General features: G+C 43.3%; 1 protein-coding gene across 1 annotated transcript; it reads left to right on the top strand.

Annotated features, from left to right (window-relative positions):
* Positions 1–12292: 12292 nt before the first annotated feature.
* Positions 12293–13363, top strand: LOC114002554 (C-C chemokine receptor type 8-like). The gene has a single exon (XM_027748579.2). It carries the CDS (start codon positions 12308–12310, stop codon positions 13361–13363), a length of 1056 nt encoding a protein of 351 aa, XP_027604380.1. The 5' UTR covers positions 12293–12307.
* The last annotated feature ends 8162 nt before the right edge of the window (positions 13364–21525 follow it).

Genomic DNA, 21525 nt, shown 5'->3' with positions numbered 1-21525 from the left:
TCCCCAGCCCACAGGAAAGGAGGATGGTGTAGGTGGTGAGAACAGGAGCTCTGTTTTACCCTGACTAGCCCAAGAGATCCTCCCTGCTGCTATGATGAAGAGGGAGCAAGAAGGGCTGATGCAAAAAGCAAACTGCTTTCAGTGAGTGCAAGGTCAGCTGCGCTGTGGCCAAAATCACGTTTGCAGCCTCAGGCTGTGGTGTGAGGAATGCCTCCCCTCTGCCTCACTTTTCCCCCTGACTTCCCCGTTCTTCAACCAGTGTTACTGCTGGCAAACCTTGGCATGTCTCTCTGTAAGCAGCAGGGGCTTGATTACTTGCTTGTTCTCTCAAGCAGCACCATGCGAGATCAGGAGAGAGTTTAAATATGGTGAGAATTGATCCCTGCAGGTTCAGTACCTGCACTGCTGCCATCAGCCTAGGACAAGCGGGGGGTATCTGCTAAACAGCCTGTCCTGCTTGCTCCTGATGTGTCTGGATGACTTGCTGGGTCCATGCTGAGGTGCTGAGCACTGGCCTTCCCTCTGCCACAACACATGGCTCAGCACAGCAGCTGTGCTTGTTTGCAGTGGCGTGGGTGGTGGATGTGCCTGGTGTGGACAGGGTGTGTCTTTGGTGTTGAAAATGAGTTCCCAAGAGCCTACCAGTGCTACAACTCTGTAGAGACCTATGTCCCTGGCTGTCTCAACCAGCAAATTTTGAAATTTCTTTCTGATACCAGTAAAAAGCCCCTCCAGGCCGAACGTACAATCACTGCACAAAAGTGTGTCAAGTGTCTGTATTCTGCTCTTTTAGCCTTACTTTCACCGTTGTGAGCTTGACCCATGAGCTTCCAGCTTTTGCCAATGCCATCATGATGCCCTCATTGCCAGGCCCTTTGACTCACCGTCTCTCCTAGAGCGAGTTGAGTGAACCTTGAGGTTTTCAACACTTTGGGTATCTTGCACATTTCCTGCAAAAGGTGGCAAAAAAAATGTGTTTCCTGAGATGAACTAAATGAAAAAGAATAGTTACAAAAACCAGACAAAAGAACCTAAAAACCCAAGAAAAATAATAAAGCTGCTCATCAGCTTCCTGTTTACCAGCAACTCAGATAAAGATTTATCAGCAGCATTGCCAAGCTCTCTTCACACCTCCTCTCAGACCACAGCAGTGTAGCAGGTGTGTGTTACCCTAGCAAAATCTCTTTTCGTGCCCCTGGTGAGAGCAGAAGCCTAAAGGAAGATGTGAAAGACAGAACAATGCTATGCAGATGCCTGCTTTGAGATTGTAGCCACTGTGGTCTGTATGGGAAGCATCAGCAGGATGGGATCATTGCCCAGATTTTGGTATGTGATTGCTCTCGTGCTGAGAGCAGCATGCCAGTGGCTGGCTGGCTGAATCCAGGGTCCCTGAGTCATCAACCAGTCCTAAACCACACAGACTTCCCTGTTTTAAGAGCATGGTTTCATGTGTTGAAAACCTTTTTTCCTTTTAAAATCTGATAAGCATCTGGAGTTGCTTCTACAGGAGGCTCCTGTGGCAAAAATGAAGCTGCACTCAAGAGACAGACATGGGCACCAGTGCCCACATGAGAAGTTTCCCATCCTGAGGCCCCACGATTCCTCACAGCCATGGGAATGGCATGGCCTGAGGCCAGCTGAGAGGCAGAAGTGGTGCAGCCACTGCAGTGTGGCAGTGAGCCCTTGCAGGAATACCACTGGCACCCAGTTGCAGGAAGGCACTGGGCTTGCACCTGGGAACAAGTCTCTGGTGGTCTGCACCGCTTGCTGCTGCTGCTGCTCTCTGAGGGTAGATAGTGTCAATGGTCCCAAGCCCAAACCCTGCCAGGTTTAACTGAGGAGCTAATTAAGTGCCCTTACCCCTGCCCAAGCAGCATCTGGTTTGTCTTCATGCACAGAAACAAAAAGTGTTGCACAGGGTCAGACAGCATGGCTGTGGTGGGAAGCATCCTGCCTGGTTTCTGTGCTGAAGCTCACAGAATTCCCACCTGAAGGGTCAATGAGCCCTGAAAAGAAAGTCCTGAGCATCAGCAGGAAGGTCTTTTGTGCTTTTCAGTGGTCTCTGACCGGCATTGCCTGGCTGGGTGCTAGGAGTAGAGCTATGCTCTGGCTGGGCTGGGCAGGCTGGAGCAGCTGCAACTGGATGCTGCTGGTGCAGGATGACCCAGCAGTGGTGGTGGTGGCTAGTGGTCACCTTTGCTCCAAGCCAGTATGGTCAGTGCCAAGGTCTGGTGGTGAGCACTGGGCAGACAGACAGCACAGGAAGCCCTGATAATCTGGTGGGGAACCACCAGCTTGTGCCAGAGAGGGAATTATGTGCCAGTCAATGTAATTACAGTTGCTGGAAAGCACTAGAAGCAATAGGCTGGCTGCAAGAAAATAAAGAGAATAGGAACTGATACTGATCTGCCAAGAGGCAGCTATGTCAAACCAGCCTTATTTTCAGCCTCAAGCCAGCCAGACAAAGCAGTGGTATCCCATATCTCAGAGCTAGCAAGCTTTCTGAGCACCTGAAACAACCTTCATGTGGGTGCACAGGTGGTCAGACAAACTCCTGAGCAATCACTGCTGGACAGGAGAGCTGCCTAGAAGGATCCTGCATCCAGGGCTGTGCCCTGCCCTGGCACAAACCAGCATTTGCTTCTCTTTGCTGCTCTGGATGAAGGTCTGGTGCATGATTTTTCCATTTTTACACATGCCACCACTTGGGAAGGGGTGCAAACATACTGGTGAACAGGATGGCTTCTCAAATTGACCTTGACAGGCAAAAAAGCCTGGCAGTGATGGGCTGCAGTGCATTAAGTACAACTTAATGCCCACTTCTGCGCATGGGCAGGGTCACATGAGGCCACAAACACAGTATCGTGAGGGCAGCACTTCTGGAGAACAGGATCTGGGGCTGACGTGCAGCATAGGAGAACTGTGAGTCACTAGTGCTACATGATTGCAAAAGGAAACAGCTACCCCAGGCAAGTGAATCTTCCAGTCTGCTTTGCCAGTTCTGGGCACTGTAATGCAAAAGGGATTAAGGAAAACTGGACAGTCACCAAAAAAGAAGAGTGGCTAGTTTTAACAATTTAGAAAGCATGACCTAAAAGGAAAAAATATGGATTATGAGCTGTTAAGATTGAAGGAAAACATGATATTAGAATATTTTAAAACAGCTACAAGTAATTGTTCCTCCATGGATACGGTAAATAACTGACTCAAATTATACCAGGAGAGTTTTAGATTAAGTATTAAGACAAATTTTCTAGCAGTGAGTCTGGAGAAGCACTGTAAGGAGAAGCTGGGGAGAAAGCAGTGGCTTAGGAACAGGCTGAACAACAGCATAGCAAGAGTAACAGTGGGACAGGACACTGCCCCTTCCTTCAAGACAGGGGACATATGATCTCCCAGTGTTTCATGCAGCCCTGTCTTCTGTGATTTTTCTGTTCTAACTGGTTGCATCTCTCTCTGTTCTCCCTCCTTAGGCAAAGCACGGTCAGATGCAAATCTAAGAGGTTCCCATGCAGTGGTGAATGGAAGGTTTGAGACAGCAAAGGGTTAAAAATCTAAGTGCTCTAGGGTGAGGGGAAAAAAGCATCAGGTAAGGGACAGATGGGGAAGATTTTTGTTCTCAGAGACTACATATGCAGGTGATATATTTGTTTACTTCTTTCTGTCCCACAATTACCCTGTTGTAAAGCATGAGTGAGAAAATTCCTCTCACTGCTGACACCACTATGAATGAGTTACTGTGCTGGGAGTTTTGCAACGCAGAGATTTCTGCTAGGGTGAAACTAAGCGATTGTGCAAGGCTGCAGCTGTCAAAGCCATAATCCTTGTGGCTTTGGTGCCGGTAGTGAAAAGTAAAGCGTGGAGCAGAATGAGCTGGTCCAGACCTTACCAAACACCTCCAGCTGCTTCTCCTATACAAACTCAGCAACAGTTTTTGGAGGACTCTCTGGCTCATAGCCTTTTTTTTTTTTTTTTTTTGCACTGAGCATCTGCTGCAGGAGAGAAAGCCAGAAAAATGCCAAATAGGTTTTTCCTGTGCACACTTGTACGTGTCTACAGACACAAGCACTTTGTTACTGTAACACAACTCCACTTGGTGGAGGGTGTCAATATTTTTGCTGACCAAGCTAAAACGAAAAATAAAAATTTCTGCCTACTATCAGCAGAAGAGACACATCTCAGTTCTAGTGGAAAATTTTTGAAGCTTTGTAGTCTGCTCGGTTTCAAGGAAGAAGAGTTAGAAAAGGAGGTTTTGTTTAAAAAAAAAGCTATATTTGGAAACGACACATTTAAAAATGAAAAATAGCAATGTTTTTCTGAAACTTGTCAGAATAAAGTACTATGACTCTTCTTTATTTTTCTTTGCTTGATTTGGAGGGGGAAATCCTACTCCCAAACAGCTTGGAACTTTCAGAGGTATTTTAGTCAACTAAATATACTTTTTTTGATGACAAAAAATTCTCACATGGTCACAAAATTTCACCCAACCTCTTTGTACACAGGCATACAAATATATTATCCCCATTGAGAAAAGCAAAAGAACCATTCTTCCATGTGATGTATTTGTACTTCTACACTGGTAGAAGCGTAGAGGTACAATCGTCTGAATAAAAAATTTTGATCAAGGTGATGCAGTCCAACTAAGATGGTGTGTTGATAACTGATGCTGGTAGACCCAGACACCGTGACAATAACTGAAACATGTCAGGATTCCTCAAAAGACAGCTCCTATGTGGTGTTTCATCCTGTACCTCACAGGTCCCTTCCCGCCTTGGTAACCCAGGTCTCAGTGTCCCCCTTGCCCATCCCTGCTGCCCTGAGAGAGAGGAGTGCAAGAGGGAGAGTGCTGCAGCTGGGTGAGGGCAGTTGCTAGTAAGTGCAGGCAGCAGAGACACCTGGGAGAGGGTTGTTGGGGCAGAGAGATAGCGAGGAGAAGGAATCTGGGATGGGACATTCATCAGAATTCTACCTGCCACGCTGCTCTCATGCTGCAGAGGATGTTCTCACTCTGACCCCCCACTTTTACCTTTTCCTAAAAAGCTGAGCTGTCCTCATTGTTTTTCCCATCAACCTTAATGATTGCTGTTATTTTTCAAGGCATTTTAGCTGAGCAACCCAGCAACTCTGAACATCACATAACCCCTATTGCAGTTAATCCTGGGTTTTTTTCCCTCTGCTGAACTATCTCTTCCCTCTGCTAATATGACACAGTAAGCTCTCTGAGATGTAAAGTGAGAGCTGATCTGAAAGGGAAAAGCCTCCTTTTGACTAAGAAGCTGCTTTTATTTTGCTGTCGAGGAAAGGCAGAGAAAGTGCTCTTCTGGGATAACAGCACCAGACTTGGCTGGCTCCCACAGCTCTGAGATATGTGGAAGCTGAGCATTGCATTGAGGTAAATATGTCCTCTGCTTTCCAGCTGGGTGCTATGAGAGCAGGCAGATCCAGGAAACACTTAGTCTTTTCTTTGGAGATATCCTACCAGATAGGCATCTCACTCTGTTTTTATTCCCATCTTTTCCTAATGCCTTCTACAACAACACCAGAGTCTGTGCCATGGTGTCAGAAAGGTGCCTCCCATCTGCCTTACAGAACAACAAGAGCCATACTCAGCCTCAAGGCTGGCACTCCTGAGGCCAAAGCAAGTTCTTGCTGGTGGTGTCTTCTATGGCAACCACAGTTTCCTTTCTGTGTTAAAACTCAATTCATCTGGACCGTCTGTAGGAGCAAGGAGAGGTTTCTACAAGAGCAGGCATGGCAGTTCTGCAGCAGCTAAGCTGGCCATCACCCCCAGGCTGAGGAGCTGCCGTGATGGCACAGGACAAGAAAACCTCCTGGGACTGATGTTAGAGGCTGACTAATGTGCATGGGTTGTCTCTGCCACTAGGGAATATTTCTGACTGTAGGAGCTGAGGAAGTGGCCATGCTGTTTGCCTCACAGCAAGATTCCTTTTGGTTGTGGCATTTGCCACAGTCTTTGCATTTCACATAAGGCTTCAGAGGAGCATCCCTTCCCTGACCCTGGGACTCCGAGTAATTTGGGGGAGTGGAAGTCTGTATTACTCTGATATGCTGGTCACTTTTGGGCTGTCAGTGTCTTCAGCTATGTGAAGGGCTGCGTGGGTTTTTTTTCCCCACTGAAGCAGAAGCTAAAACTGCAGAAACTGCAAGTCCAAGTGTAAATACCAGAAGCACTGCAGAGCAATGGCAGCAGCACAGCTAAAGGGGAAGTGTGAGCAGCATGGTGCACAGACACACGGAGACTGCCCAATCCTCTCCATCTGTCTGGGGCTGCTGTGGCTGCTGCAGGCTGACCATGACAACCACCGTCAAAACATAAGACAAACCAGAAAGCTCCTCCTACAGCAACATTTTAGCTGCATTTTTAAACTTGAGTGGTGACTGAGGTGCCTGAATCATCCTTTTCACCAAGTTGTGATGCCACATGGCTCTTCTCTCTGGCAGCTCACGGTCCTGAGCGGATGCATGGACCCAAACCCAAACTGGCCATAGGCCAGTGGGCACCAGAGATACCCACAGTCAGTTGTCTCTGTTTTGTTGTATTTTTTTCTCACAGGAAATCCCACAAGAGTATGGGGAGACATCGCTATCATTGGTGTTGGTGACCAGCTAAAACTGATCTGGAGAGACACTGAAAGGCAGCAGTCAGGGTTTCTGGAGAAGGAAGTTCTGGGGTGGATTTTGAATAGGTTCTTAGCAAATAGATCTGAGACGTTCCTGCCCCCCCAGCTCTCATCCAGCACCTTGGCAGCATCCCCAAGGCCCTGGGAGGGACTGCCTGGTGCTGGCTGTCCCCTCCACTTTAGGCATCCTCTTCACAAACTCAGCTAGGACCATTTTATATCAGCTGGCTGGCTCTCTTCCCACGGAAGGCTGCTCCATGGCCCCAGTGCCCCACTAGCGAACTCACTTGAACCCAAGGGGTAAATATTGCTGTCATGTGGCTGTGCTTTTTGTAAGGTGAGACAACTTTCTTTTTCCCCTGCCCATCTCCTCACTGAGCTGTCTGTATGTAGCAAACGTATCCTTTCCACAGCTTTGCTTCACAAGGCTGAGCCCAGCTCTCTCACACTTCTCCTCCTGCCACCTTGCAGCTTCTCTGCATCTCTTTCTGCTCCAGTTCAGCACTTTCAAGTGCAGGTGACCTTTAACTTCTGTGTTCATATCTTGCCACCTCTTGCTGGTTTACCACATTTTCTGCTTTGTTATCATCCTCAGGAGAAGTACAAAGGGCTGTATGTTGGCTTGGCAGAAAATCCCTGTTTGCCTTCATGGCCCCTGTATAACTCAGGACATGGTGATTGCTACTCCCAGACTGAAAAATTGTCGGGAAGGTTACGAGTTATTACAGACTGGCTCATAGCTGACACGAAGAAAATTGCAAGTGTGTACCTTTCATCCTCTCTCCACCACATATCTTTCTCTGAGCTTTCAAGGGAAATTTAGCACACTGCAGCTTTCAGCACATTATATTTGTGAACACACTAATGGCTATTTGTCTCTACCACCCTGTCGGCCCATGCTCCTCTTGGGTTCTCTCTAGGAGAGTCAGTAGGGCTCAACTTGAGGAGAAGAATAAAATTTGCCATTCTTCCCTGTTCCTCAACCCAAGCATCTCCCATTAGTTTTCATCACCATGATTATCACCATTTCAGCCAACATCATAATTATTGTCATTTCAGTTCCCAATCCCACCCCTTGTGCTGTGAATTTTGCCTCCCACCTGTCTTCACACCTGCCAGTCAGAAACAACACCTTTCCAAAGCCATGTTTGTCATCTCCTAAATTCATCTCCATTCTTTTCACTGCTTTTGACAAATCACATCCTCTGCTGCCTTTAACAAATTCTCTTCCTCTCTTTAGAAAAGCTCAGGAGATGGATGTGTGTCAGGAACACCAACCACCCCACAAGCACTACAGACATATAAAGCTTTCAGAAAGCTGAGTAGGTCCAAGGACTCAAACACATTATCACTTCTCAAAACACAGCAGAGCTCCACTTGGAAATGTCACATTACATTCCAGAATTCTGCTCTTTTCCTCCAAAACACTGGCATCACCGCAAGTTTTTTTTCTCCCTTTCCTTATTACCAAGCTGTTACCCCCATAACCAGCACACTACTCCTTGGTCTGCCCAAAGTACAGCAGCCAGCCATCCTCCAGCCACATCAGTCACTAGGAATGCTCACTTCTATCTTAGCTTTTTTCACTTGAATTCAAACTCTTTTCCTCACCTTTTAGGTCCTCTGCATCTTCTTGCTTGCTCCAGCTTTCTCCAAAACACACAGCACTTCCTCAGATGTTTTCCTACTGCACTGTTCCAGCTTCATGCCTCACTTTGCCTGACCATGCAGTATTGTGCCTGGTGAAAGTACACAGATGGGAGACTACCCAATCGAAAAATATGCATTTTGAATGAACTGAAATAATTTTGTGCGATCATAATTTGTGCAACAGAAAATAACTCATGAAAAAAAATAAGATTTTTCCAATTTTAGAATATGTATTAATGTTTTAAAATGCAGAAGTATTTTATTCTTTTATCAGTTTCACGTCAAATTATTACTTAAATTTTTTATAAGTGTTACTAACTTATCAACCAAACTAATGCAAAAAAACATACAATGGAAAAGGGGGCATCTTTAATTTATTACTGATTTGATCCTAAGAAGAAATGATGAGAGCTAAACAAAAACATAAATAGAAGGAAGATACATTATGTCGTACTGTGCGTCTGTAACACCAGGGCATACTACTGACATATTATTAATCATATAATTAGATCTAGAGAATAAAATAACATAAATTTCTGTTGAAACAATGTTAAAAGTTAATTCTGAAAAAAATATAAACAAAATAAGAAGAGATGGTCTCTCTTATGTAATAAGACCAACTGAGTATTTGGAGGCAGGGTAATGCTGTGGTCACCATTAGTATTTTGAACACCTCATGGGACAGGTCTTTTCTTTGTGACTCTGCTACTGACTAGTGTCAGGTCCTTCATTGGGTTATTTTTTTTTTCACCAGCTCATTTTCTCACTTTTTTTTTTCTTTCTGCCTGCAATGTTGAACTTTTTTCTCTTTGAGACTCTTTTTCACTCTTCATTTATGTAATAGCCAGCAAACTGGAAAGTTACTTTGGGTTGGAGCTGCAACGAAAGAATAGGTTAATAACTTCAATTACAGTCATGTTTTGGATCTTCCACATACTTCTTTGGGGTTCTTGGGTGAATCTCTGGTATTCTCTGTGTTCTTATAAATCATGAAAATGGTGCCTATTGAGATTAATGGATGAAAAGCAAATAATTTGTCTGACTTACAAAGCACCATAGTTTACAGAATTACACTAAACAAAAGGAATTTAAAGCTATTGAATAAAACAAAAAAATTCAAGTCTGCCCTTTTTTCAATATTTTGTTCTTTACCATGTATCCTAAAGGCTCTAAAATATGTCTTAAAAAACCTCAATATATCCAACCCCAATATCTCCACTGAATAAAAGCTGCTTAAAGAATTATTGCAAAGTGGTATCAATAGCTGTGAGTTCTTATTTTGCTCAAAAAGCTAATAAATTTTTAATGGGGAGGGATATAAACAGACTGCATATACAAGTGGTTATTAGCTGAAGAAAATGAAAAACTAAAATAATGAGACCTGGAAATTGTAGATCAGCTTCTGTAAAAAGTTGCAAATTAATTAGGGCATCTCCTGTGGTGAAGACGTCTGAACTTTTAAATTTTTCACTTTAATCAGGGGTGGCTGTGAAGAAGTGGGGTTTAGCAAACACATTAAAAGGAGTGCTACTATTTCCTACCTTCAAAAAGGGCCATGTTTGATTTTTGTTTTGCAGAATGTGTTTGATAGCCCTCTCACCTCTTTTCCTGTTTATCGTAGATACAGAATCTTCTATCTGCCTCCAAGCCCATTCTGTACCTGGCAGTTGCCCCTTCGACACCCGCATATCACCAAATCTCAGCCATCTCCGCAAGTGGTGAAGTGAACCTCCTGTAAACTTCTGAGCCCAAGCAACAGAGCAGAAGAAGAAGGGGACAGGGGCCATCTGAGAGGGTAGAAGCTTCTTGCTGTCAAAGGTAAAGTCCATCCATATTCAATGTGCTACTAACGGGCCAACTTTGGCAACCAGGGGAAAGGAACCTGCAGCACTTAACTTTCCCTTGAAACCCTCTGTAAAACTGCTTTTTCAGTTTGACTGTTTAGCTGAGTGATGTGGAGAGGGGAGAAAATGGAAAATGCTGTGCCCTGGTTGGAAGCTTTCAAAGGTATTAATGATGTAAGGGTGCTCTGAAGTAGGGTATCTCCAGCCTCTGTTCAGCCCAGGAAAAAAACTAAAATGTTGCCAAAAGCAGATGCTTTATATCTATAAATCTAGAATTACGTATCTCTATATATCTACATATTTATAGATCTATGTATCTATAACAGAGTACTAATTATTTTTTGAATTTTTTTTTTCCTTTTGATAGCTCAGTCTATGAACTCCTTTTAAGGGGTCCCTGACAGGCAATTAAGAAAAGTGAGCCAGCACTGCAATGCTTACAGTCACAGTGTGTCAGGTTCACACATTGAAAGCATTAGCAGGAAATATTATCTACCAACATCTGTTGCTGCATGAAGAGCCATTATCTAGTGACTTATTAACTCAACATTTAGAGGTTTATGCCTTATATGAAGTTAAAATTAATAACGCAGATGTCCTAGCTACAGCTGAAAACTCAATATAGTAGAGAATTACACTATCAATGTAGATTGCAGCACTGCTTTTCTCTCATTGTTATTTCTGAACAAGGAATTCTATAGCGTTGAGTGCTGCATTTGTAACAGGTTTCTCTGCATGGCACATACCAATTGAAACAGTCCTGGTACCCCCAGAAAAGCTGAGGCAGGTCAGTGAGGCATGAATAGCATCCATACCTGGAGCAGACGACAAACACTGACTCCAGTACTCCTCTGTGCTGTGCATACAGATCCTTCTGTTCCCCCACAAGTGGCACAGCCAGGCAAGAAGGGGTGAATTGTGATTCCTTCCTTATCAATATAAAAATTTGCACTGTTCTCTCTCTTTTTTTATACCTGAGAGGCAATTTTTAATTTAGGAGAGCCCATCCTCTACTTTTATTGAATTAATCACAATTCCCATTATCGCTACAGCTTAATAACAATGATTGTTGCAAACTATTCTTCGTCTGTGTCTTTGAAGCTCTTTCAAGATGTGATCAACCTGTAAGCAAGTGTAACACAGGTTCAGAGCAGCATAAATTTTCAAAAGTCTTAGCTGTGACAAGCCAAATTCTTTTGAAAGAATCATTACTTCTTAAAATGTGAACACTTATGTCTGCAAACCATATCCCCTTTTACAGGGGTCATGAACTGACATCTGAAACAATAGAAAAGGTAGCTAAAACACTGACTCACTTTTAGAGAGCAGGTCAGTGTTTTACTATTTTAAAGTTCCCTTCATTGCAATTCTTCAGAAATGACTGAGAGGAAACAACCCTCCTATTGTTTTGCTTTTCTCTGAACTAGAAAACTGAAGTTGGACAGAACAGGCTGGAGCACTAAATTGCTGTGTTGTAGCAATAGGCACAGCCAAGCAGCTCACCAGCCGGCCTGCAGGTCAGTACCAAACCAGAGCTTGGCACTGCAAGTGCTGCTATGTATCCCTGAGAACTCCTTGTTGCTGCAGAGCTTTTTGTGTGTGATCCTGGATCCACCCATAGAAAACTAGCTTGCATGTCTCTGCATTCCATGCCAGTTTCTAGCCCTGAGCAGCCTTGCTAAAAATGCAGTTATGCTGCTGGGTGATGGCTTCTTCAGTCATGACACGTTTATAAGGGTCTTTATGCTACAGGCAAAACGCTTCCCCACCCCAGGGAGCACCAGAGAATCCAGATCCTTAGATCAGATGCAAGGTTTTGTACCCTTTTTTATCACTATGACTATTCAGAGCATGAATTTTTCCCTGTCATTGTGATGATGAGGGACTAGCCCACAGGCACTGAGGCAATTTCAAGGAAACCAAGAACATCCTAGTGCTTGTACTTACGTGTGTATAAGAACAATTGGCAGGCTGCCGAGGCAGCCTTTTGGGTGGTAGAGCTGCTCTTGTCCAGCCAGCGAGGCTGAGACTGCATTTTGCAGTTCCTCTCTCTGCCTGGAGGCTGATCCACAGGCTCAACACAGCACGGAGAGAGGCAGAAGCCACCCTGGCAGTACTGTGCCAGGACACCCAGCCATTTATCCTTTGCTCTTTCCTGCACAGGTATCTGAGATGAATCCCACAAGCCAATCCCTTGCAACAACTGAATATGATTATGGATATGACGAAAACACTGCTCCGTGTAATGAAGGAAACAGCTTTCGCAGGTTTAAATCCCTCTTTCTGCCAAGTCTTTACTGCCTCGTGTTTGTCTTCTGCCTTCTGGGAAACTCCTTGGTCCTTTGGGTTCTCCTGACCAGGAAAAGGCTGACGACAATGACAGACATCTGCCTGCTGAACCTTGCTGCCTCTGATCTCCTCTTCGTTGTGCCTCTCCCTTTCCAAGCCCACTACGCTTCAGACCAGTGGGTTTTTGGCAATGCTATGTGCAAGATAATGGCGGGCATTTATTACACAGGTTTTTATAGCAGTATTTTCTTTATAACCCTCATGAGCATAGACAGGTATATAGCAATTGTTCATGCTGTCTATGCCATGAGGATACGGACAGCCTCTTGCGGCGTAATTATCAGTTTAATCCTGTGGCTGGTGGCTGGCTTGGCTTCTGTGCCCAACATCATATTCAACCAGGAGCTGGAAATCGAGCAGGCTGTACAGTGTGTCCCCACATACCCCCCAGGCAGCAATACCTGGAAGGTTGCTTCTCAGTTCGCAGTCAATATCTTGGGCCTCTTGATTCCCTTCAGCATCCTCGTTTGCTGCTACGCCCAGATACTGAAAAACCTGCAAAAATGCAAAAATCGGAACAAGATCAAGGCGATCAAGATGATCTTCATCATTGTCATTGTTTTCTTCCTCTTCTGGACTCCCTTCAACATCGCACTGTTCCTGGACTCTCTGCAGAGCCTGCACATCATCAATGACTGCAAGGCAAGCTCCCAGATAGCCCTGGCCCTGCAGCTGACGGAAACCATTTCCTTCGTCCACTGCTGCCTGAACCCCGTCATCTACGCCTTCGCTGGGGTGACATTCAAGGCCCATCTTAAAGGACTGCTTCAGTCCTGTGCCCGTGTCCTCTCCAGCCCTGCTGGAGGTGCTGGGGCTGGTCAATCATTTTCGACACCCACCCAGCTCTCTGGCTGGTCTGACAGCACTGGGGTCATGTGAGCCCACATGAGCTGCCTTCTGCTGGTGGAGGGGCTGGTTGAAGGTCTGATGTAGTCTTGGAGGGTGTGCCATGTGTGCAGCATCCCCCTGGGAGAAGTGGTATACCTGTACCTCCTTTAGGGACATGCTGTGAATTGTGACCTAAGTTGCGACGTTAATTTTCCAAGAGCACCGGTGCACTTGTAAAATAGTGACTGTACAGGGTTGCAACAGAATGATTTTTAATTAAGTTTTTTAGAGCTCTTTTAATACACTTCAGCAAGCAAGGTTCTTCCTCTAGTATTTATTTTCTTCTCTGATGAAAGCATTGCTTCTGCCTCACCCCCAAATATGCTCTGCCTTGTGGAAGCTGTTCCATACCTGAATCCCTACATCCTTGGGACAGACATGGGGCACCCTCTAGGAAGTGGGGAAGTGGACAGGCACGGGATTGTTTCACGATGTAAAAAGGGAATCACCTCACCACTGTCACTGCTCCCCCTTTGCCTCAGCTCCCAGATTAAGAGGCCCCTCAGCTCAGGATCCTGTTACTTTATTGTGGGATGCCCCCAGGGGCACAGCTGGGGAGCTGCTGCTGCCCAGGGCAGCCTTTGGTGGTGATGCCTCCAAAAATAACAAAGCAATACCTCCAGGTGTCCCCTATACTGGTCACTTATGGAGGCTCATACACTTGAAAACATTGTCATCAGAGCAGGCAGGACATTGGCATCACCTCTGGAGCTGTAGGATCTGCAACTCTGTGCTTCCAGCACTCGCTGCTAAATATAATCACAACCAAATGGCATGTAGCAAGTAGGCTCAATCTCTTTTTACATTTGTACATATTTTCTAACATATTAGAAATGCTTTCTTTGAATAAACCTATCAGCTGCACCTTTTTGTCATGGCTCCTGAAAGTCTGTCTAAAGACTCATAAGCTGAGTTTAGGATAAGGAGAGGATGATTTTTGAGTTGGTATCAAGTAAAATACATCGGCGGAAATGAGAGGCACCCTGAAGCTGTTCAGCAAAATAAGTCTCACCTTCAATTTCCTGCTGAGGAAGATTTTTTCTTTCCCAGTGAAATCAGCTTAGACAGCACAAAACTTGGCAGTCAGGTTTTCTGACTGCAGGGAAGAGACACAATGTCTGATTAAGGAGGGGACCACAGTCTAATCCAGACTGCATGAGATGTGCAACACCAAGGAGCTGCCTTCAAGGGTATAATGTGTCAATGTAGAGTTTCCTGCACCTTTTTAGGCCTCTAGATGTCAGGGAATGATAATTTCATACCTGGGAGCTTTTTTGGCAGCTTTTTTTTTTTTTTTCAGATTGAAATTGGGCATTTGTGAAACAGCAAACAATTTACTTTGTTGACAGTTGTATAAAAGAGACTAAAATCAAGAAAAGACTGCTTTTAGGTAAAGATAATATTCAAGGACTCTGGTTTTAAAACACCAATTTGGATCACATCTGGAGTCTTGTTAGTCAGAAGAAATAATAAGCAATAAGGGATAAGGTCACCAAGTCCTTATTTTTCAATAATTGTTTATTTGTCTTGCTGAATTTAAAATTTCCAAAAAACAAGATGGCCAAAAGCATTGCAATTTTTAAAAGATTGTGCCTCATTTTAGGTTGCTATGTCATTCAAAGCAAGACACACCAATATATGCCCCAGACATGCACAATTCTTTCCAATGTCATCACGAAATTCTGCAAGGGTGAACCTAAAATGTCCCAAAGAGGCTCTCGTGTCATGAATGCAGCAACCTTTTTCAGCAGTAGACTAAGATTGTCTCAGATTATGACACAAGAGTCAAACTCTGGTTTCTATTATTTCTTTTCTCCAGGTCCTACTGAAATCATGCTCTCTGTGGGTGTGTCATAGAATTTAGCACAAATTACATGAGAAGCCTTAACCTAAGCATGAAAAATAGGCTTTGCTGGGCTCACTGCAGAGTTTCTACCCCCTCCTCCTCATCTTCCACTGCTACGTTTCAAAGACTGGCATTTAAGAATCCAGAAGCATAGATCCAAGCCCCACATCCTCTGCCCAAGCACAGTCAATCTCTCACAGATCAATACTGCAGATTCTTAGGACATTTTTCCCCTCAGAAGACTTTTTTCTCTGTATAATGTGGCCGCAAAAAGGAATAATACAAGTAAATATTGTGCCCCTTTTATTGTAAGAACTACCAGAACAGAGACATAAGTATACCCAGCATCATCCCAAGCACTAGTACACAGCAGAGCACTCAGAAGCATTGTGCCTTTTCTCTAAACATGAAACTTTATTTTTACTGCTTTTAACCCCAAGAGTTTATGCTACTCTTATATGTGATGGAAAGGATCTATGGAGACACCAGACAATGTTCAAAAATTTTTGCACTTCCATGCACTGAAAGAGTTCTGAATAACAGCTCATATGATACTAACAAGGAGCTGGTACTGCCATTTTTTCAATTATACATTTTCAATTATACATTTTATACATTCAATTATACATTTTTTTTTTAGGCAGAAACTTGTCAGCAGCAGTCTACTTTTTTATGCAGGAGTAATAATCTGCTTGGAATAAATCACGTAGCAGATGCACTATTTCCTCAGCTTCAAGGGTTCTGACACACAGTAAAACTGATAGAAGAAATTTGGCAATCTACTCATAACCAGATCAGCTAGTTTTCACATGCTGAGATGTTGTCAGCTGCAAATACCACTGCAAAAGCACCAAAGAACATTCAGGTTTGATGTCACCTGGATTTCCTGGTGCTGGGTGTGGCACTGTGAATATATATGCCAAAATATATAGCCTAATCTGGTTCCATTAAATTAGTGGAAAGTTGATCACTATTCAGAAACGGATGGAATAAGGAAATTATTTCTGTTTGTAGAACAGACCTTTTGATCATATGTTGCACATCTAAAGCAATTATTGTTTCTCCAGAGACCAAGCTGTATTGAAATGATTGATATCAGATTTCCAGCTAAACTGCTAAGTATGATTTTTCACATTTGGTAATATTTCCCTAGCTAGTTCAAAAATGTGTCTGAATCTCTCTTGAACTCTCTAGCTTTTGATTTTCATCTAACATGTTTCACAGTACTCCACTTGCCTGTTTCATGTCTCTCTGTCCTTTTGTAGCACGATGTCTATGAGACTGTGACAGGAAGATCTGACCTTACTCTACTCCAAGGCCTCTTGGTGTGCAACAAAATGTCCAAACGTCAACATCCTCAAAAACACCTCCCAAAACTTTAAAATAAATGAAGTATAGTAATACTGTGCAAAGCAGTGCAAAGGAGAAATGTGAGTTAGAAAAGCAAAATCCTAATGTAAGATGTGGTGCTGTTGGTAATTCCTCCTGGCTTTTTTTCCAGCCCGTGATTCCAAGCTCACAGCTTTCATAGTGTTCCTCAGTCCTATTGACTTACCATGGGACAGCCCAAACTTAAAAAGATAGGAGGCTGAATTTTAGACCTGCTACATTTGGCCCACCTCCCCAGGCTACGGTCATGAGAAGTCTGATTTGATGAGGGCTCCTGGAAGATTAAAAAGTGAACATGAGAGATCATTCTACAGGAAGAAAAATTTCTGCAAGTGAAGTTCTGCCTGCTCAGGAACAGTACTGGGAGGTTGTGCACACTCTTGCTCTCTATCTCTTTGGCCCCATGAAGCTTTCCTCTTTCCATAAGGAAAAACGAAGAGCTGCACCAGGTGTGAGAGCAGGGTAAAGTGCTGGTTGGTTCTGGATTTACCCTTAGCATCCAGCAGGTGTAGAGGTCTGTGACCTTGGTAAGGGACCATGCCCTGCTAACGGAAAGAGTTGACAGAAGGTCAGAAGTTGTAGAAAATGTCTACTTTTCCTTGCCTCTTCCACTTCTGGGGGACAAAGCCAGATGTTGATTTCTGACTAAATACTGGGGTTTCAGTTATCCAACCTGTCTTAAAATCATTCTCTATCTCTCATTTAAGAACTCTCATTTGAGATGTTTATGCAGTACGACAAAAGTGAGAATCAACCCATAGAAAACACCTGTTGATACAATGACAGAAATCCTGCAATACTTCAGGATGATACAGCTCTGGGGAAAAAAAAATCACATTAAACTTCGTCTTAAACCACTGAATTACTTAAGCTAGTCTTCTCAATGAGTTTGGGAAACCATGAGTATATGGCTCCAAAGAGCTGAGAAATTTATTTACACTCCTACCAGTTGTTCCTTATTGCCCATTGGATGCTGAGGGCAGTGGTCTCCAGGCAGACCCCTGCCACTGCCAGTCGCAAGCAGCTTTACGGTATCATCACATAGAGAGGTTGCTTCAGAGACACAGGCCTGTGAGGTCAAAAAACCCATCCTGTGCTCAGGCTAAACAGCAGTTGAGGGCTGTGACTAAGAGGATATAGGGCTGCTCGTTCTGGATTTCACTCAGATGTACCTATAACTGTAAAATATAAACACATTTCTCCACTTATTACAGCCTGTGCACCAATATGTCCCCAGAACTAGCTATTGGAGAGCCCCTCAGGTTTCCAGCAGTTCAGGGACATGGACATCAGTAATCTCTGATAGCAGGGGCATGGGAGACATGAAAAACCCTCAGAGTTTGTGACTGGGATGGAAGATTTGTGACAAAACCAAACATACAGTGTCTAAAAAGAATATGGAAAAAAATATGTTAATAACAGCTGTTGTATGGTAGAACATGAAGTTTTATGTGGGCACTGCTCTTAATTCCAGGAGCTGCTTTAGCCCCCTCCTACTTAGAAATTTCAACCCACTGTAAAGCACTCTTGATCTTTTGGTTTCTTTGCCCCTTTTTGTTTCTTCTGGGTCACATCCCTTACCACGGAAGGACTACTTCCTCTCTCCTCTTTTGGGAGTCCCTAGCACCTTGATTTCTTTTCTGCTGTAAACACACTAGAGGGTAAGTCTGTGCCTTTGTCCCTAATCCTTTCCTTACAGCACATCTTTTTGCTTCTCCATGTCAACCTCTCAGGTTGTTGGCTCTCAAAAACAAAGGTCAGCAAAGCTGCCCTGTATAGAGGGCTGGTGAGTGAATCTGTTGAATTTCTCTAGCCTATCTCCAGCTCAAAAATATAAAAATTTCCTGAAATATATTTCTATATCTTCTTAGTACTGCTGTGTGAAATATTCTTGTCACAGGGGGATCTATGAAAGGAGAGACTTCTGCAACCCTGTAAATGAAGACTCTGCTTCCCAAGTGTCTTCTTCAGCCTTGTGGCCCAGTGATACAGTGCTGGTATTGCTATTCCTGGGTTACCAGCTTTGTACTGAGTATGCAAGGTCTTGTGGCTAAGGTTTGCCAGCCTGGCTTTGTCTGAACCCATTTTGATCTGCCCAAAGCTTTGGTTTTGCTTGGTTTAGCTGTAGGTGCAGTTCTTTTGAGTAGGAGACTATATTTAATCTGCCCTAGTTTTGCTTGTCTTTTGTGGTACAACCACAGTTTTTATGCAGATACTAGTAAAACAGTTATTCTTTCTAACATGACTCTAACATGATGCTGCAACATAGAGAAATACAGTCTGTGTATGACAGCAGGGGCCTTGAGAAGTAGGGAAAGAGCAAGAGCTGTAGAGGGACAATTTCATGAGGGACCAACTGGCTGAAGTCACTGACCTTAGGACTCAGAGGAGCAGTGGAAAAGTAAAAGCATTACACTCAGAAAAAGGGTATAGAAAACAAATTTAACTATTCATTATTGTTGATGATGCAGCATTAGTAGTAGTAGTAGTAGTCGTAGTATTAGTATCATTATTAATATCACTATTACTTCATTGTTGTTTCTGCCCAGATGTATTCATGTCTTTATTATTTTTTCCTCCTTTCTTTCTTTTTTAGAGATAATTAGATCTGGACTAATAATGATTGCTGTTATTACAGTGCTGATAAGTTCAATTATACTAAAAATAAATTATTTTTTTTGTGTATAAAGTGTTTCTTTTCTGACCACCGTGAGCATTACATTTGCCCCACAAATGAGGCCAACTGGACCACATTGAACACCTTGGTAGACAGGCTGGGTTGTAGTACCACAAATCTATGAGGTACAGCAGCCCTTTGGGGAAACTCGAAACGGGTGTGAGAGAGGGAATGTGCTTTGCCCTGAAAGCCTGAGATTACACATGTCTGTGTATGATAATCAATTTAAAGCCAGGTTCTGCCAAGTGTTTGATATCAACCACTGAGTTCAGTAAGGCAGGACACAACAGTCATTGGGATTTGCATAATATTTTCCAGGGATTGACATTAGAGTTAAAAAGATCCAGGTAAGAACTACATATTACCTTCTTCTCCTATTTAAGCTCAAGTTATAAGGAAGAAGAGTTGTATTAGCCAAAATCAATGACATTGCTCATTTGTAGCTATGCACTATAACTATTTGTAGTCCTTAGACTTGAATCTTGGCTATAGAAACACACCTCACACTGTTTTCTTTCTCATGCCTTATGTGGGTTTTGCTCTTCTTAATTAGAAATACATTATAACCAAAATACATTATCTCGCGCAAATCCCAAATGCATTAATAAATCAACCCAGAAGTGAGATACAAAACTTTCTGTGGTTTGCAATTTCTGCTGAAATGACCTCATGATGCCACTAAATTCTGAAGCTTGTTCACTTCAACTTTCTTTAAGAACTCGAAAATCTCAGAGGTCTGCTCAAACTCTGGTGGCCTTTAGATGACTTCTATGCCCAACTACTCTCTCTCTCTCCCCTTCTGTCTGCAGTTCCTTTCCTTCTCTTGACTGGGAGAAGATAATCAGGTGTCTTCTTTCATCCATCCCAGTGCACTCCAGTGTCAGCTGGTCAGTCTGTCTTCCCCCTTAATGGGTCATTCTGTTCTCTTCCTTCACCCTGATTCTCAAGCTAGCTGACAAATTGTGTTTTCATTCGTCACAGCTTTCTGATACAGCTTTTCCAGGTTGTAGATGAGGACCAGAGCCCTTGATCCTAATTATTTTAAGCTTTTTTCTCAGGCAGAGACTCTGTGATTTCAGAGAAAAAAACCACAGGCTTGTGGGGCTTAGACTTCCCTGACAGTCTTTAAATGTGTGGAGGGAGGGAAGTTGGAAGTTTCAGTAGTAAGCACTGAGTAAGCATTTAGTGTTTAACGCATTTGACCTATGAACAACTAGGACACAAGAAATGGTCCTTGGTCAGTGTGAAAAACAGTAATAGTAAACTTCTCCAATATCCAATAATATTGAAAATCTATTATGACTTGAAGAAATCTGGTAAAATGGAGTATTAGTGGGCAGTGTTAATTCCCGAAACAAAAACACCAGTGTTAGTTTGGTTTTGAGATTTCAGGTGAAACTAAGTGCACTTCAGGCAATGAAAATACTTTTTTTTTTGGCTAATATTCACTCAGTCTTTATGTAGACTTTTATCTCAGCATATCTTAGCACAGCTTGGGCAGAAATACCAGCTTTCCTTTGAATTCTCTTGTTCATATGGCTTTTCAGTTGAAGTTATTTTTATCACTTCTCTGTGGCTTGTTTTCATCTTAACACTTACACAATCTCTTCTAAGAAGAATGGCAGACAAGTTTGCATGTACTAAATATGCTGGCATAAAACAACTACTGCAATGTGATCTGAGACCTTCACAAATACAGACTGACTTGGCTTCCCACCAGTCTTGCTAACACTGATGGTGTTTTGCACAATGGCACAAACAGCCTATCCACAGCCATTCCACTGACAGAGCAGGTAAAAAACATCTCACTTGTGGACAAAACTGTAAGCTAGCTCTTCAAATCCCATTACGAGACAGCAATTAGTACTGCCTTTAAAAAAAAAAGGGAGAGAGAGAATGTAATAAAGTTTAACACACCACAGTACAGAAGATACCACAGCGATTCTCATTTGCTGAGAATGGAGAAGAGTATGCAGTCTGTGGTACCACAGACTGTGTGTGGTTAGTTTGCTGTGGACTGCGAGAAAGGAGGTTATGATGACTTATCTAAAGCCCAGTGTTTTCTTCTATTTTCTCTACAGAAGTTACTAAGGAAACAGTGTCTCCACCTTGTAAATAAAACTTGTCAGAAGATGATTAGAATCAGATTCATTATGTGTATAAATTAGTTTAATGTGTCTACCAAGCTGGCTTCAGGCTGGACTCTCCATGGGGACTTCTCTGAGAAATAAAGGAGGTTTC

Source organism: Pipra filicauda, unplaced genomic scaffold (genome assembly GCF_003945595.2).
Source record: "Pipra filicauda isolate LSUMZ 115617 unplaced genomic scaffold, ASM394559v2 scaffold231_size1239837_pilon, whole genome shotgun sequence".
In the NCBI taxonomy this organism is placed as follows: Eukaryota; Metazoa; Chordata; class Aves; order Passeriformes; family Pipridae; genus Pipra; species Pipra filicauda.
The sequence above is the reverse complement of the archived record's forward strand: the minus strand, read 5'-3'. Positions and strand labels throughout refer to the sequence as shown.

What these genes read in the sequence shown, in the direction of transcription:
- LOC114002554 (XM_027748579.2), top strand. Translation starts at nt 12,308, where the DNA reads ATGAATCCCACAAGCCAATCCCTTGCAACAACTGAATATGATTATGGA.